The sequence below is a fragment of the Quercus robur genome, chromosome 12 (assembly GCF_932294415.1).
Source record: "Quercus robur chromosome 12, dhQueRobu3.1, whole genome shotgun sequence".
NCBI classification, from domain to species: domain Eukaryota; kingdom Viridiplantae; phylum Streptophyta; class Magnoliopsida; order Fagales; family Fagaceae; genus Quercus; species Quercus robur.
In genome coordinates, this window is record NC_065545.1 from 14,188,775 (window position 1) to 14,207,569 (window position 18,795).

The 18,795-nt window shown below is 32.4% G+C and overlaps 2 protein-coding genes across 2 annotated transcripts; both read left to right on the plus strand.

Moving 5' to 3' along the window:
• Positions 1–10,861: 10,861 nt before the first annotated feature.
• On the plus strand, positions 10,862–15,003 carry LOC126710416 (uncharacterized). The gene is made up of 3 exons (XM_050410860.1): positions 10,862–11,384; positions 13,695–13,927; positions 14,467–15,003. Exons 1-3 carry the CDS (start codon positions 10,920–10,922, stop codon positions 14,711–14,713), a joined length of 945 nt encoding a protein of 314 aa, XP_050266817.1. The 5' UTR covers positions 10,862–10,919; the 3' UTR covers positions 14,714–15,003.
• A 1,910-nt stretch (positions 15,004–16,913) lies between these two features.
• On the plus strand, positions 16,914–18,795 carry LOC126710414 (uncharacterized). The gene is made up of 3 exons (XM_050410858.1): positions 16,914–17,445; positions 17,831–18,069; positions 18,289–18,795. The coding sequence occupies exons 1-3, from the start codon at positions 16,948–16,950 to the stop codon at positions 18,533–18,535; spliced, it is 984 nt and encodes a 327-aa protein (XP_050266815.1). The 5' UTR covers positions 16,914–16,947; the 3' UTR covers positions 18,536–18,795.

The window sequence follows — 18,795 nt, forward strand, 5'->3', positions numbered from 1 at the left end:
ACTCTGCTTAATTTCCAAAACCTGTGTTGAAGTACTTACTGCTGGTGAGATTATTATGCAGTACAGCTCAACAGCTGTGACAACAAATGCAATTTTTTTTATTAATACGGATCAGCAGTTAAATCATAAAATGGTGTCCATGATTACTTTCGTAGATAGAATTGTTATTCTGTTAATAAAATTTTCCTCCTAATATTGCATCATCCTCTAATTGCAAATTAAACAATTGAGGAAGCCCTACAAGATGATAGCCAGAAAAGTAAAAAAGCAGACTATAGGCCAATTGGATATGCCATTCACTGAACCAGAAAACGTATAAAATTTCTAATCATCCCGTGGTGTCCGTAATGTTCACCAATAGGAGCCGAGTTTCTGTTATGATTGGATAGATTTTTTCTTTTCTTTTCTTTTCTTCCTTTTGATGGAAATAGAATAGAATAAAATATATTTGAACTGAAAATTTTGTGTTTTTGTATCCGACCTTATCTCTTCATTTGGTTTCTCTATTACTTTAAGCTTCTGATGTGAATGTGCTATGATTCTTAATTCATTTCTAATGGAATATACGCATGATATCAACGCAAGCATCATCCAACAAATCCTGGGTAGCATTAATGACAAGAAGGTCGTGCGGAATCTTATCCCCAATTATTTCTTGTCTTCAAGTCCAAGATTATAAAATTACTTCCACAAATTTGATTCCCCTCACAATTTCGGATTTCCACAAGGGGAAAAATCCATTATGAGATAAACAAATTAAGGAAAAAGTATTGTTGAAGTTGATAAGACCAAATTTAAGGACATTCAATTTGCAATTGGTAAGCAAAATGATTCATCAAGGATTTTATGGGGATTTAATATCATGGATAATATAATAAGTTTATTGCTCATGCAAAGTTAAATTTTTTGCGGATGATACATTTGAACTTTTTTTCTTTTTAAGATATATAGTTATAATACACAACTAATCATGTAACTTAAACTTTTCCTTCTATGACCCCAAAAAATTTGACCATCAAGTTGGATACGCTTGAACATGTAGTCATGCATCTTCTAGCTTTATGATATGTTATGTTAGACCTAAGAACCGGGGTATGTTCAAAAATTTACAATCTACTTAAATCCAAAGGCAAGAACCATAACTTAATGGTGCAACATGGCAGGGTATGTTTAAAATTATCACAAAATTTTCAAAGCATAATACATACCAAAAGAAAGTACAAATGCAAAGGCCAAGGTTGTTGTTTGGAAGGGAATCAAAGGATTGGAATATGGAGTAATGAAGTAAAAAATCTCACATGGCTTGTAAACTCATCAATTATGTATGAACCACCCCAAATTGTATGTATGGCCCCATTTTTTTGTACAAGAAAAGCCATTACAGAAACACTGTTACCTTCCAGGGATGAAAACAATAGAGTCCTTATGATTCTTGCTGCAATACAACCTAATGGTCAAGGTTCACTTTTTGACCATTAGGTTCTCACGGTTCATCATATTATCGACTACCGTAAAAATGGAAAATATTAAAAAATCCAATAGATATGTGAAGCCTTAAAATTTGGACGCTAGCAGACTGGGCATGGTTGATGTTACTGTTGTTAATACATGGACAATCCCTTGAGAGAATGACATGGTTATGACATATGTATGTGCTGTAAAGTTTGGCTTCTCTTCATTTCTCACATCATACTTGTATGATTTTCCAAAGTAAAAAGCATTGTGCAAATTTTATTCCCTGTATCCTCTGAAATAAAGAACTAGCATTTTGCTTGTTATCATGATTAGCCTAAAGCTTGTGGTAGAAGTAGAGCACTTGCCAAATTTTTTCAACGAGTGCACTTTGAAAGTATCTATATATAATTAAAGCAATTGAATTTCAACTGTTGTTTAATTTTGCACCATGTATTCTATCTCAGTTTTTTTTTTTTTTTTTTAATTTTTGATCTAGAGGAGTTAATGATGTGCAAAAGACGAAGAGTCTAATATAAATAAACTATAAAAGAAAACCCAATAAATAAAAAAAGAAGTAAAGTCATGTGTATTAGTGTATATCCAAAAATAAAAACACTCATCTATGACTTAAAAAATTTGTATCTCTTATGTCATGTATAACTTGAACCCATGTATATGTGTAATTATAATTGTTTTTAATTATACCTTGCATGCACACGGGTTATACACTAGTTTAACTAATAATTCAGGATAATAATCACGAGGCTATGAATTTTTCTTATAACATTTTGAAGAAAGTTAACCAAATTGATTAATTCCAAGGTGACTCTGCATTATTATATCAGTTGGAATGTGAGATATATCAACAAATTAGACTTAGATATACCAATTATTATTTATCACATTAACAGTTTGCAAAATTTTTTGTAAAATAATTTATATTTATAGTATCATTCATATTTTGCCTCCCATGCCCGCATATATTCTCTCTAATCCAACGTCCAATCAAAAGATTAACATGTAATATCCCATCAAATAAATAAAATTAATGAAAAGGGTAGAAAAGAATGTGTACGAAAAAAAAAAAAAAAAAAAGGGAATAAGAAAATGGCAACAAGACATGAAGTCCATACTTTCACACTAGAAGATGCTTTTTTTGCCGTTCACTGATCAACTTGTTTGTTGGCGAGTGTGATTTCATTTCAGTGACATCTAATTTTGTTCAAAGGCTTTTTGTATGGAAGCTTTTTTTGCCGTTCACTGATCAACTTGTTTGTTGGCGAGTGTGATTTCATTTAAGTGACATCTAATTTTGTTCAAAGGCTTTTTGTATGGAATCTTTTTGTATGGGTCATAAATGAGTTGGGTGTATAATTACTCATTTATTCATTTATGACATGTTTATATATAAATTAATTATTAATTACCCGTCCAACCCATTTAATTAGTAACCCGTCCATTTAACCCAATATGACCCAAATAAATAAATAACTTGTTAAAAACTTTAAAAACAAAAATTCAAAAGTTCAAAAATCACTTTTCCTGTTCTTTCCTTTCATTTTCCCTTCATAAAATTCATTTCTCAGCAACCAAACAAAGCCACATAGAGAGGAAAAACAATGACTTTTTTTTTTTCTTGGCAACAAAACAGAGTCTCAAGCACACCGAAGGTCATAATATTCCTTTCATTTCCTCTTTCCCTTCTATTCCCTCTATTTTACTTAGCAACCAAACAGACCATCAGAGAAAGAAAGAGAAAAAGTTAAAGTTGTCAACTTCAAAAAACAAAAACAAAAAAAAAAAAGTTCAAAAATCACTTTTTCCTTCTCTTTCCTTTCATTTTTTTCCCTTTCATTTCTCAGCAACCAAACAAAGCGTTAGAGAGAGAGAGAGAGAGAGATATACAGACAGGGATGTCAGGAATGTAATCGGTGAAGTGAGGAACGTCCTTAAGAACATAACCAACTTCACCAAAGACGAAGCTAATACACTACCTCTGTGCGCTTTCTTCTCTACCTTCTTCGCTTCGTACCTCTGCTGCTTAAGCAGCTTCTTCTAAGCATTCTTCGAGAGAGTTTGTGGCTGTGGTTGTGATTGTGAAAGGGAATTTTCGTCATTTTGCGTGGCCTCCATTGTTGCTCTAATCAATGTTGTTCTCTTTTTGCTGTGTTTGAACGTGAGTTTGTTTGGGGTTAGGGCACTAAAGTTTCTTTGGGAAATCAAATGACAAGGAAAAGAGTGGAATGGTGAACTCCGATTCCATCCCGGTTCTCTCTCTAGAATTTCATTTTGTTTGGTTACTGAGAAAATCTAAGAGAAAGTGTTTGGGCTTAGAAATCTAGAGGTTAAAGTGTTTAGGAAAGTGTTTGGTTACTGATAAAATCTGAGGGAGAGTGAGACTGAGAGTGAGACTGAGGTTTATTTAAGTTTTAAATTTTAGAAGGGTTTAGTGGGTATTAGTGGGTTTATTTAATTTTAAATTTTAGATGAGTTTAGTGGGTATTAGTAGATTTATCCATTTAGACTCATCCAATTAAATAACCAAATGGGTCTTTATCCTTTTAACCCAAATACTCAAATGGGTTGGGTTAAGACTTATCCAAATAAGGTGGATAATGGGTGGATTCATAGATATGGATAAAAATTGCCACCCCTACCCATGGTCAAGTGGTGGTGCCCATATGGTGCAAGTGCAACTGAACCATCTGCTATTGGAAACTGCTAAAGATACCATGGTCTAAGTTCCAAGTCCGTTGTATAACTCAATGGTGAAGATTCATCGCATTATTTTAATCCAAGTTCATTGAATTTGGAATCCTTACCAGACTTACTCATGATGTAGCTTAAGTCCTTAACTCTTACTTATGCTACCATAACCTTTAAGCATTGATCAGGGTTAGCTTAAATATTATATATACCATTCAATAAGTTCATGATAACACAAATCACAATATGAAAACTAGAGGGATTAAATGTACATGTACAACTTTGACTACTACAATAATTATGTTGCATAATGCATTACCATAACTTGTAATGAATCATAAGGTTACTTTATGGTTAGTCTAGTTTAGTTTCTATATGTTTATGAATAGGTTTATTATGACCAGATTTTTTTTTTTTTTTTTATCAGATATTATGACCAGATTTTCATATAGTAAAAATGCAACATCTTAAGGTTTTCTGATATTGACGTAGACCGTTATACAGAATAACATTAATATTTGTTTTCACTTTCTATTTCTCTCTATCATTTACTCAATCCATAATTCAAATAATAAAGATGTAGTCCTTTGGGAGAGGGAGTTTAACCCAATAACTAAATGATTAAATTCACTCCATTTAAACTTTTAGGATACATAGTAATTCAACTGAAGCTAATCAAATATAATTTGGGTTTCCCCCCCCCCCCCCCCCCCCTTTTTGGGGGTTTTCAAATATCATTTGGAAAGGAGATTAAGGTGCATGGTCATATGAATGCGTAACTTGCTTGCTGTATGCATTCTAGGAAATATTCAACCATGTTTTGGCTTGTACCCAAGACAAAACATGGTTGAATATTGCCTCATTTCCATTCTTTGTATACGCTTTTTAACCACTTTTCTTTGCTAAATGTCCGTTTAGTATTAGTTTATTAAAGTTTTTACTTTTATTTTTGTTGAAAATGAACTGAAGTATAGTTCTACCTAAAAATATTAAGACTTATTAAAGATTATGTATTAACAAAACTAGCTTGTAACCACATGCATATACATGGATACACTTAAAGATATACAATAAGATGTTTAATACAATTCCTATATATATAATTTAAATACTATTGATAGTCATTTTTATATTTTGTTAGCTCTTTAAAAAATTTTGTAAGGATATTATTAGGTATAAAATGTAAATTGTCTTTTTTTTTTTTTTTTTTTTTTTTTTTTTTTTTTTTTTTTTTTTTTTATAACTGTGAAGCACTTTTTTTTGGTATGATTCATTCTAGACTCTTTAATTTTTGTACTTAATAACTCATTTGAAAGAATATTTATGAATATTTCACACATATATACACTTAGATTAGGTTAGAGTAGAAATTCTATCTTGTAAAAAAAAAAAAAAAAAAAAAAAAAAACTCTTTAAGAATAAATAATATAGGACAAATGGCATAAAATTGAAATTCTAATTTGGAATTTTAATTTGAGTTTCTCTCAGTTTCACCTATTATATATATATATATATATATATTAACTATATAAAAAGAGGCATTGCCTCTATAGTGCCATTTTGGTTTATTGAGCCACTTTGTCTCTCTCTCTCTCCTTTTTTTTTTTTTTTTTTTTTTTTTTTTTTTTTTTTTTTTTTTTTAAAGTTTTGAACCGTAGCTATAGAGTACCAAGTAGCACGGTAGTTACAGTAGCTACAATTTTTTTTTTTTTTTAGTCTTCCGTTTGTACCTTTTTTTTTTCTTGTATATATTATTATACTGACACAATAAATTTCATAATATTTTCATAATTATTGAGATGTCAATTTCTTATAAGTCAATATAAAATAATAAAATATAAACTGTGACCCACTACAACTGAAAATAAATGTTTTATGAAAATTTTGTGACACTTGTTAGATGAATGTGTAAAAGCTACGTACTTTTGGTTTCTTCAACATGTACTGTTTTTGTTTTTGTTTTTGTTTTTTTTGTTTTTTTTTTTTCTACTAACTATATAAAAAGAGGCAATGCCTCTATAGTGTCCCTTTTGGTGTAGTGAGCAATTTTTTTTTTTCTCCCAAGTTTTGAACAATTACTACAGTGCCACTTTGGTTTGTTCAAGTGGCTATGTAGCTACAATAGCTACGTCATATTTTTTTTTTTTTAGTCTTCCGTTTGTACTTTTTCTTTTCTTTTAAATATTTATAAGAACCCGCGTATATATTGTTATATTGACACAACAAATTTCACAATTATTGAGGTGTCAATTTCTTATAAGTCAAAATAAAATAATAAAATATGAAATTGTGACCAACTACAACTGAAAATAAATGTTTTTTGAAAATGTTGTGACACTTGTTGGGTGAATGTGTAAAAATTACAGTATTTTTAGTTTGTTCAATATATATTATTCATCTCTTTTTAAATTTTTTTTTTTTTTCAGTCATCAATTTGTGCTCTTTTTTTTTTTTCTATATATAAAAAGAGCAAATAGGCTCATAAATAGTGTTATGAACAGTATTGTTGGTTTAGTGACTTGCATTTTTCCTCTTTTTTTTTTTCCTTCAAGATCACCAACTTGGTTTGAGCTTGTTGTTTTTCTTTTAAAGGATCTTTATATGTTTACTTTTTACTTGTAATGTAAGCTTACATTATATACACACAAAAAGTAGCAAATATTATATACATTTGCAAATGTGTACAACATTTACCAATTTTTATGTGTTTACCATATAAATTTACATTGTAAGTGCAATGTATATTTCTATATATATATATATATATATAAAGAGTGAATGGAAAAAGTTACAGTAATTTCGCTATTGTAGTTTTGGTTTTTTTAACTTTCACTGTTTTGCTGGCTTTTTTTTTTTTTTTTTTTTTTTTTTTTTTTTTTTTGTGAATGCATAAAGTTGTAGCATATTTGCTATATTATTTTTGGTTTGTCCACAATAATTTTCACAACACTTTTATAACAAATCAAATATGGTAAATTGTTATTAGTTCTAATATAAACTTACTAATGAAACTATTTTTTTGCCCACCAATAACAACTTGTAGTAACCTACTACTTATAATTTGTTGTGAAAATGTCATGGACATAACATTTTTTTGTGTGAAAAATGTTAAAACATCTTGATGTTGTCACAATATTTTCAAAACCACTGAGCTGTCAATTCTTTACAAGTTAAAATAAAATATAACAAAATTATAAAGGTATTATGAAAATATTGCATCATTCTATTGTGTTTTTAGAAATTTTTTGTTGGTTTAATCAACTTTGTTGAGCCAAAATTCACAATTCCATATACAATTTTCTTGGGTTGACTTTTTGTATAATTTTGTTTACACACTATTTTAAGTAAAAACACATAGTTTTGCACACAAAAACAAAAACAAAAACTTAGGAAAAAAACATTTTTCATCCTTTATGTTTGGGGTAGTTTATAATTCTTCCTTAAACTTTAAAATCAAGCAATTTTTCCCTTAATATTTTGGAAAAGAGCAAATATGTCATATTGTTATTCTTTCAGTTAAATCCTAATGAAAACTTATGATTCTTAAAATATTTTATTGTATAATGTCTAAATTACTCTTGCTAAATTTTAACATTCTAAAAATTTTCTTTACGTATTTTGAGTTTTAAATGATAGAAATTCTTAGAAAGTTAAAATGATGATATTCGATGACACAAGCCTTTTGTTATCTTTTTTTTTTTTTTTTTTTTTTTTTTTTTTAATTTCTTTGCAAAACTTAGTTGTTTATTGTTGGAAGATAATGATATTTTTTATCATTCTTAGAAGTTTTTAGAGAATAGATATATTGTCGTTAGCAAGTAGGTACTAAAAAACTATTATAGTTAAATAAATATTTATATGTTAAATAGCTACCCTAACTTTGTAGTTGATCAAAATTCTTAAACGAATGAGATTAACTTTTTACGACATAATTATCAAAATTCTTAAAATTAATGTATCTTTTAATTAATGTAAATCTCTATATATTTTAAAAATCAAATGATTCATATCTTTGTTTTGTAATACAAATGAAATCTAGAATTGATCTTAATTACTACAGTACTTTTTTTCTATGGCAATCACGTGCCTTACATATGCTGCCCTAACTAGTATATATATAAAAGTTAAAAAGCTAAATGAAAATCCCTCAACTTTGTAATTCGTATGCCTGCATTGCATGTTATTTCCAATCGAAAATTTCTTTTTGGGCCGCATCTGTAATGAAAATTGAGAGCCTGGGCTCTTCTTAAAGGTAGCTATGGAGCATTGGCCGAGTTAATAGGCTCTGTCTGGTCCAACTATTGAGCTCGTCTAAACCATGCTGGACTGGGTTCAGGCCTACACTTTCAATAGCCACAACATATATGAGTGTAACATAGCCTCTTCCGGTCAAGCTGGGCCTAACAGGGCTTGAAATTGAACAAGAAGGCTGGTAAATCTGGAACCAACAACATAAGGGGCCAGACTGGGCCAGACCCCCATTTAGATCACTAAGCAACTGTCCAATTGTATCGGATCCACTCTAAATAATGTGCAACTTAATTACTATTATTTGCAAGGTTTTCAGATTCAGACCGTTCATTGAACCGTAAAAAAAAAAATTCAAAGTTTTTAAAGTTGAACCGAGTTCGAACCGGGATCGAACCATGATGACGCCATAATTAATTTAATAATTATTTTCAATATATATAAAAACATTAAATTAATAAAAAAAATAGAAAAATTAACTAAAATAGTCTAATTCATTTAGGAAATTAATATTACTTTAAATATTAATCTAATACAAGAATTATTGTATAAATATTATAAAAATATCATTACGTTAATTTCTAATCTAAAATATCTACGTCTATAATATTTTTACAACAAATTATAAGTTGGCTCAAATTTAAACATATTATTGAGATTACTTTTTTATTTCAACAATAACAATTAATAACAATCCACTATTTAAAATTTATTGTAAAAATATGATGGACGTAATCTTCCTATTTCTAACCCAATACAAATTTAAAATCTTTTTCTTTTTATTCCATCCATTCACCTGCCACTCCACAGCAGCATCACGTTTGGATAGGACATCGACTTTACCTTTTATTTATTTATTTATTTTATTTCCCCAAGGCTTCCATTTCCCAAGGTTTGATCTACATCACACCTTTAACTTAGTTGACGGTTCCATTTGTTCATCCCACAGGACGCAAGGAAAGGCAAAATCTAAAAAAATTTGAAATGGCATTCTGGTCCTGAGAGAGAGAGAGAGAGCAGATGTACATGTACAGGCCAGGGTGAGAGGGGAGTGAGTGATATTTTTGGTTGAGATAGTACACACAGCTCAGCAAGAAGAGAGCAACACCAGCCTGTCCTTTCTTTCTCTTTCTCTCTCTCTATGAGAATAGAGATGAGGCTTGTCCAGTACTCCTATTCCTCTACCCAGGCCCAGTACTCTTCTTATTCCCACTATTCTTTTTTCTCTTCTTCCAAACCCAAGCTCTTCTTTAAAAAACCCCGTTGGCCTCGCATGGACTCCAACCCAATTTGGTTAGAAAGAAACTTAGAATAAAAATCTTGATACTGTGCACGAAAAGTGCTTTTGACCGCTAAGGAAAAGAGAAAAATTTGCAAGAGAAAATAGAGAAGGAGACAAATCACATATAGCCAGGAGTTATTTTGGTTTTATATTGAATAAAAGTTTCATTCAATCAAAAAGATATTAGTATTAATTCAGCAAAAAAAAGAAGAAGATATATATATATATATATATATATTTTGATCAGAAGAAGAAGATATTAGTATTACCGTAGGTACGACAGAAAATTCAGTAACTAGTCAACACTCAAAACAAAAAGCAAAATACAAAAGGCTAATAAAAAAAAAAAAACTAAAAACAGCACGTGGGCAAGATTTTATGAATATTCTGAATCTAAATTTATTAGGATCAATTAATTCCATGTGGGCGTTTAAGATTTTTAGAACATCCTACTAATTTTTTTATCACATACGGAACCTTATCTCTATCTTAAACCCATAATCTCTCCTAGTCTGAGAGAATATTTATTCAACACATTTTTTATAAGTGAAAATTTATAAGTTTTTTTTTAGAAAAAAATTTTATTAATCGAACCATTTAAAACAATTGTTAATAAACTATAATAATAAAGTACAAATACAACTTTTATACGAAATATAAAAAGATTTTAACAATATTTATTATTTTATCATTTTCTCAATAAAATATTTTTAAAAGTAATTCTTAAATCAATACTTTAAGGGCATTAGTTAACATTTTCATTTTAAAAATATAATAATGTGATATTACTATACTATTTATTTTCACACACTAATTAAATTCCATCACTTGTGTAAAATTAGGAAATAACAAATCTCACATATTACAGGAAATATCAAATCCGTGCTATATAGCCTATATTCTAAAAGCAATGAAAAAACAATGACATTTTTTTTTATACAATAAAAGTAGGTAAGATCAACTCATCTACGAGTCGGCTACGACCAAACAGCCAATCCCATGATAGCAAAGTACAATAATATTTCTGTTCTGTCGCCAACCTTGAAACACAACGATTGGGCTTCGACTTGAGAGCCAGAAAAATCAAATCCACCGAACACTTATACTATATTTATACCTCCACAAATATATACTATCTATCTATAATTATCGTTCATAAAAAAAAAAAAAAAAACCTATTAATACGTATATAGTAGTCAACAAGAAGTTAGAGAGAGAAATATCAAAGATGGAGAAGATAGAGCACACAATAGTGCCCACCAATGGCATCAACATGCACATAGCTTCAATAGGGACAGGTCCAGTGGTTCTCTTCCTCCATGGCTTCCCTGAGCTCTGGTACTCATGGCGCCACCAGCTTCTCTCCCTCTCTTCCCTTGGCTACCGTTGCATCGCCCCTGACCTCCGTGGCTTCGGTGACACTGACGCGCCGCCCTCCGCCGCCTCCTACACCGCGCTCCACATCGTCGGTGACCTTGTTGGCCTACTTGACCATCTGGGTATTGACCAGGTTTTCTTAGTTGGCCATGACTGGGGGGCTGTGATGGCCTGGTATTTTTGTTTGCTCAAGCCTGACAGGGTCAAGGCCTTGGTCAACATGAGCTTGGCGTATCGTCCTAGGAACCCAATAAGAAAGCCTTTGGAGAGTTTCAGAGCTTTGTTTGGAGATGATTACTATGTCTGCAGGTTTCAGGTGATTCAACATTTCCGTTTCATTTTGTGATTAGTTTGGGTAATTGAGTTTGTTATTTCTTTCCTTTTTCTTGTGAAATTTGTTTGCTTTTGTATGATACAACTTGGGTCGAGGAGTAATTGCCTTTGTGAACGAGTTATGATTGTTTTTCTCTTGTACATTAGCTATAGCCGTAGGTAACTTCTCTGCTTTGGAGATTGTTTTCTTCAAGTTTAATTGTCTGTTATTGGTGGATTTTACCAGTAATTGGTTGTTTTTTCTGCATGTTTTTGCTTTGAAATTTCTCGTTAGTTTAGGCTGTTAATTGCAGTTATGGGCTGTATTGACACTAGTGATTTTTATGTTGGTGATATTTAGAGTAACTGTGCTGTTTTGTTCGTTGGGGTCCTTAGTTTTTCTATAGCATGCCTGTAAAATTATAGTGTTCCTTGTTCGATTTATTCGTTAGGCCTAGGCTTTAATGGGAGAGATCTAATGGGATCTGTGTGGAGCCTCCATCTACTGTGTTGTATATGCTGGGGGAATTTCTGGTATTTTAGTACACTTTAGATAATGTCCTAGCCTTTTATTGTAATTTCTCACATGCGAGTGACCCAAGTAAAGGGTGGCATCTATATGCCAATGATCCTTATAGTTCAAAGTGGTCATAATAAAAGTGCAGCAACACTGTGAATGTTGACTTAGTTTTGGATGAACCACATAATTTATGTGCGTTGAGCTTTTCTGTTGTTCATATCCCATAGATCGTGGGTTAAGTTTCCTGTTTTCTAATAGGATCGCACTGAGCAATTAGAGATGAGATGCATGTGGGGATGTACTAACCACAACCATATGCAGTTATTCACCATCTTTTGAGTATTGATGAACTAGTTTAGGTTACTCAACATTCAATTATAGTGAAGACCACCTTGATTATAGCCCATAAAATTGAGGAAATCTAGTTAGGCATGAAGGTTAAGTCATTAATCACCTTGTACCAATGGTATGTATCTCCCTGTTTGTAGATGCATTTGGGTTTCATTTTGACTTAGAATTTAGAAAAATAATACTTTTACTTAAACTATATCCCTCATTTCCTTACTGAGAAGCTTTTTGGAGACATTTACTGCTTTAAGTTACCAAATTTTGGGCATTTTTAGCTGACAATCTATTATGGACAGTTCTATTTGTTGAGTATACTCGTGTAAGTGGTCAAGTCCTAAATGGGGTAGAAGTCATGAGAATTGAGCGATTAATTTTGAGATACCATCTCCCTAAAATTAATTATGGAACTGCTCCACTTGGGCCTCACCCAACAATTGATCAAAGCATTCAACTTGACCTAAACACAATTGGAATAAATAAATATAAGTGTAGTTTGCACTGCAAGATTGTGTAAGAGGTCCTCTGTATTGGAAGTTTAAGTAGTTACATAAACTCTGTGATTAATGTATAAATTTATCAGAACCTATAAATTTTGATAAAACACATCATAGATAGTTTATTTCCTCTTTCAAACAGTTGTATTTGATTTTCATGTCCAAGAAGCTTCAGCAATTTAGAAATATTTACCTGTCAGTTTGAGTACTAGTCATACTTATACAACATAGTAGTAATTCTTTTCATGATTGGTGTCCTTGGGGTGCTTAATCTTTTCAATGTAAAGATAATTTTTCATTTCTTTTTGTTCACAGTAACCGATATACCAACAATAAACTTGTAGAGAGATGAAAACTTGTGATTTGGACAAGATAATATCCCAACTTTGGCATGGTTAGAGATCACCATTTACATGTCACACTATCAATGTCTTCTATGGAGGTTACCTTGTTCTGTCTCTGGTTTATGAGAGATGATCAAGTTCATGTGGGGTTGGGATATTGGAATTGCATATACCTGGCAGGATGCTCCCATATACTGTTTCCCAGAAAGGATGCTTCTGGGCCAGATGCTATAACAGAACAAAATGATTCCAACCACATGGAATTTCTTTGATGATGCTTAACAATATTTTTGTTAGAAAATTTTTTGATTAGTAAGAAATTTTTTCTTAAAAAACTATTTGGACAAAGTTGCTTGGACTGGTTCTTTATTAATGAATAAGTCTAATAAATATGTTCAATCTAAAGGATGTAATATCTTAATCCATTTATATATCTCTAAAGTAATGAAATTTTATTTTTAAATCATGTTAGGAGTATGTTTCTTCTGTACCATGATGTTTAAAGTTTCATCTTCTAAGTGCTGTATGGTTCACCATTCACTTGAGTTCGTATTTCTCAAATGATTTAAGTTCATCAATATTATAAGCAGTGTTAAATTGTTCTGTAGGAACCTGGGGAGATTGAAGAAGAGTTTGCTCATGCAGGAACTGCAAGAATAATAAGGAGATTTCTTACTTCTCGCAGTCCACGTCCACCTTGTATACCTAAAGGAGGATTCAGAACTTCCCCTACTACCACCTTGCCAGCTTGGCTGTCTGAAGAAGATGTCAATTATTTTGTCAGCAAATTTGACAATAGAGGCTTCACTGGAGGACTGAACTATTATCGAGCTTTGGATCTGTATGTTTCTTTTACTTCTTTATTGAAATAGTATTTAGTAGGTTTAAAATATGGCTGCTATAAGAGTTGCAAATGATTTAATTCCAGCAATTACTTTTTTATCAGGTAATAAATCTACAAATAAAAGATCATCTTCTATGCCTGCTATTTGCATGTCAAACTTTCTTCTGGTGTTCTAAGAAATTTGTTATTTTCTGTGCAGAAAAATTTATGACAGAAAAAAAAAAGAGAAAAAAAAGTTCTGAGCTTATAATTAACTAGCCTCATTGCTGAAGCTATTTGGAGATGACATTAATTCTCATGCTCATTTAATATGACTAATTTCAACATTTTGGCATTACATAATTTTGTTTATTTCAACAAAGCAATTGGCCCTTGGCACAAATATTTTCTCAATCATTTGAAACATTACCAGATGCAAGTTTTGGGACATTAAGCATGTGAGAGTTGAATTGTATAATGCATTAAAACCTTGCTATGTTATTTGGAAAAGGGTGCTATAAACAAGGCATTTTTCTACTTTTGTATTCTTCTTGCAGAACCTGGGAGCTCACAGCACCGTGGACTAATGCACAAATCAAAGTGCCAGTGAAGTTTATTGTGGGTGACCTAGACATCACCTACCATATCCCTGGTGTCCAAGAATACATACACAAAGGTGGCTTCAGTAGAGATGTGCCATTTTTGCAAGAAGTAGTTGTCATGGAAGGAGCAGCTCACTTCATAAACCAAGAAAAGCCAGAGGAGATCAGTGCACACATATATGACTTTATCAAGAAGTTTTGATTTTCCTTTAGCCACACCAGCATGCTAAATTCCTATATGTATTGATACGCAGCTGATGCTAAATCCATGGACTAGTTGTTAGGGGTGGTAGCTCCATCTCTGATTTTGGAGTAAAAATGTTTCATGGTGTTGAAAAAGTCTTTCTGGTGCTTTGGCCTCATAGGCTCTACTTGCCTGCTTTTTATCTTGTTCAGAGTTTCCATGATATCTGTCTGACTGTCCCGTAGGCTGTGTTATCTTCCCAAATAAACAAATAAAGGTATAATACTGTGAAGTCCTTTACCCCTTTACATCTTTTGAACCTTGTGTCTTTACTCCTTTACCAAACTATACGAGGAAATGAGGAATAAATGAATGCACGCAATTGATCCTCCTGAAAAATTTAAGATTCCAATAAGATTCAAGGAATCCTTGTGGATTCAAGGAACCACTCGTGGATGTGGGTTTTTCTTTCAGAAGCAAATGTGTTTTGTTTCTTGCATCTTGAGGCAGATGTGTTCTATTTCTCGTAGGTATTCTGTTGCATTAGATAAAAGGCTGAGATTGTAGAATGGTGGAAGCTTTTATTGTTTAATCTAACAATCCCAAGGCATGCTCTTATTGGGTGGTTAGTGATTAGAAATAAGCTGGCTACTAGGGACAGATTGTCCCAATGGGGCTATACAGGTGATACTTTTTGTGTTATGCATAGGATGTAATGAGTGCAGAAGCCATCCCTTCTTTGCATGTTCATTTGCAAAGAGGATATGAATACATGTCACGAGTCTGTGCCTGGTTTCAAATGTCAAGATTGATTGGGGTTGTGATGGAATGGGCTGTTAAAAATCTTAAAGGGCTGGAGCTAAGAACTTCCATTTGCATGCTTACTTTGGGGGGCCCAATCTATTATCTTTGGCACCAAAGGAAAGCTATAATCCATAATAGCCCAATCCTGACTGAGGAACAGATCTTGGCAAAGATTAAGCAAGATGTCAGAGGCAGACTCGAGTTCAAAGCACAATTTCCCAATGCCAATCTCAATTAAGTCCTCTATAATAACTGGGGCTTTAATAACCCAATCTTACCCCCTATAGATTAGAAATGGCTGCATTACAGTAAAAATATTGTAATGCCTAATAATCCTTTTGCCATTTGAGATTTGACACACAGAGAGGGAGAGAGACGTTAAGCTAACGGAAATAAACCCAAAACAATGCACATGACCCTTCTAGGACAAGTGACACTCTAATTCTTTGCCACCTAACCTTGTATAGAGTTTCTCCAAAAAAAAAATATTATGCAGCAAATCCTTGTCCTATTCTAAATAAACCGACTGTGTTACTGTCAATTTCTAAAAACGTTTTCCACTAGTTCACATTTCCTAGTATAGTTTTACAAGGGGCAATAGCCAAAAAAATTCTTAAATTATCATATTTTACAGAAACCTCCAACTTATTCTCCTATAATTCTATAAAACCATCCATGTTTCTTGCTTCTTTGCTGAGGTTTCCTAAGTACAACAAAAGATGCAAAACGGCATAAACAACAGAGAAGAGAAAACAGATAACAGCGCAATGAGCAAAAACAAAACAAGAAGAGGAGAGAAAAACAAGAGCTCCAATCCAAACATAAGGAAAATCCTGCAGCTCTGTAAAGGACTCTGCCAATATCTTAGCCTTTGGGCAAATGATACAGTCACGTATACTTTTTTCACATTGATTTTTATGTTTTAAATTTGGACATTTTCGTTTTCTCAAAAAAAAAAAAAAAAAAAAAATTTGGACATTTTCATTTGGCCTTATAAAATGTACTATATATACCAAGACATCAATTGTAGATATTGTAAAATGACTGTATGAAAATATTTTTCCTTTGGACTTTTATAGGCATATGTTTATTTGGAAATAACTTATCTAATTTCTATTGATAATTTTCTCTTGAAAGTACTTTAAATAAAATGAAATGTAAAAATAAAATATTAAAGTCACAAACTATTTTACAACCAATAAAAATTTGACACATCAACAATTTGTAAAATAATTTCTATCTGTAGTATTACTCTAAATAAAATAAGTGACTTGGGTAGAACCTGTAAATTACAAGGAAAAAAAAAAAAAAAAAAAAAAAAGGCAATAAGGCATAATATACAAACTTGTTTTTTATTTTTAATTTTTGATATGGTACAGGCTGGCAATGTTAGTTAGCAATGAAAGCAAATTAATCCACACCACTACCCTAGTGTCTAGTTGCACAAAATGGAACAAGCAAGTACAAGAGAGATATCAAAGATGGAGAAGATAGAGCACACAACAGTGGCCACCAATGGCATCAACATGCACATAGCGTCAATAGGGACAGGCCCAGTGATCCTCTTCCTCCACGGCTTCCCTGAGCTCTGGTACTCATGGCGCCACCAGCTTCTCTCCCTATCCTCCCATGGCTACCGTTGCATAGCCCCTGACCTCCGTGGCTTCGGTGACACTGACGCGCCGCCCTCCGCCGCCTCCTACACCTCTTTCCACATTGTCGGTGACCTTGTTGGCCTTCTTGATCATCTGGGTATCGACCAAGTCTTCTTGGTCGGCCATGACTGGGGAGCTGTGATGGCCTGGAACTTTTGCATGTTCAGGCCAGACCGGGTCAAAGCATTGGTCAACTTGAGCGTGCCATATTTACGCAGGAACCCAGCGATGAAGCCTGTGGATTCCTTGAGAGCTTTATTAGGTGATGATTATTACTTTTGCAGGTTTCAGGTAATTCTGTAACGCTCTCAATTAATTGAATATTAAGAAATCGGATTTTAGTTCTTAGTTTAAAAGACTTGAATGAAATATGAAAAAGTTCAATTTATTGATAAGATTCATGAACAGATTTGAACACTGTTACATTAACATAGAGACAGTTATACTTCACTTAATTTTAAATCATAAATTTGAATCCAAACCTAGTATTTGTCTCTTTAATTTTCTTTGGTAAAGCTCAATATTGGTCAAACTTCGATGGATGGTGATTAATTATTGTAAACCTTCTCCTAATTTTGTGAAATTTACTCTCAAGTTTTGTTTGTGTTAATAGTAGTCCATAGTTTTCTTGTTATTGTTCTTCATCTTCCCATGAAATTGCTAAACTCTGCTGCAGGAACCTGGAGAAGCTGAAAAGGATTTTGCTTGTGTGGATACTCCAATTCTAATGAAGAAGTTGTTTTCAGCTTTTGGTCCAGAGCTTGTATTCATACCCAAAGAAGTAGGATTTAGAGGATTGAAAACTCCAGATACCTTGGTCTCATGGTTGTCAGAAGAAGATGTTAATTATTACGCGAACAAATTCAACCAGAAAGGCTTCACTGGAGGATTGAACTACTATCGAGCTTTTGACCTGTAGGTTTCATGCTTCTTTTTATTGACTTTCGAACAAGTACTGTTTGTGTTAGCTAGTACATGGCTATTATAAAGCAGTAGACCACTATAACACATTCTTAAGCAATACTTAGCACAAAATTAAAACTTCCATTGCAGCAGTTTTTAGTTTGGGATTAGCTAATATGAGAGAATCTATTTGCTTGAGACATTAAAGCATTACTACTCTTTATTTTCCAGAAACTGGGAGCTCACAGCACCATGGAATGGATTACAAATCAAAGTACCTGCAAAGTTCATTGTGGGTGACTTAGACATCGTCTACCATATGCCAGGTACCAAGGAATATATTCACAGTAGTGCCTTCAAGAAGGATGTGCCAGATTTGCAAGATGTAGTTGTGATGGAAGGAGTAGCTCACTTTATCAACCAAGAAAAGCCAGAGGAGATCAACACGCACATATATGACTTTATCAAGAAGTTTTAAATGCCATTGACCACATTGGCATGCTAAATTCCTAAATATCTGATCTGCAATTGAAATTTTACTTTAGAATGTGCCAACACAATGTCTGATCAAGTCAATAAAGAGTCCAGAGGTAGAGAGAAGTATTCATTATCATGGGGCATGCGTAAGTTCCTGTTCCTGTATTTGTATCTCAAAAACTACCCCATTTCTCTGCATATTATTATCTGAATAAGGAGTTTTGAGTACATTGCAATTTGCAATTAATGTCTATTTGAGCA

Excerpts from the sequence above, each read along its gene's own strand:
- LOC126710414 (XM_050410858.1), top strand. The coding sequence starts at position 16,948 with ATGGAACAAGCAAGTACAAGAGAGATATCAAAGATGGAGAAGATAGAG. Across the intron at positions 17,446-17,830 it reads ATTACTTTTGCAGGTTTCAG|GAACCTGGAGAAGCTGAAAA; the intron begins GTAATTCTGTAA and ends ACTCTGCTGCAG. Across the intron at positions 18,070-18,288 it reads TACTATCGAGCTTTTGACCT|AAACTGGGAGCTCACAGCAC; the intron begins GTAGGTTTCATG and ends TTTATTTTCCAG.
- LOC126710416 (XM_050410860.1), top strand. The coding sequence starts at position 10,920 with ATGGAGAAGATAGAGCACACAATAGTGCCCACCAATGGCATCAACATG. Across the intron at positions 11,385-13,694 it reads ACTATGTCTGCAGGTTTCAG|GAACCTGGGGAGATTGAAGA; the intron begins GTGATTCAACAT and ends ATTGTTCTGTAG. Across the intron at positions 13,928-14,466 it reads TATTATCGAGCTTTGGATCT|AACCTGGGAGCTCACAGCAC; the intron begins GTATGTTTCTTT and ends TTCTTCTTGCAG.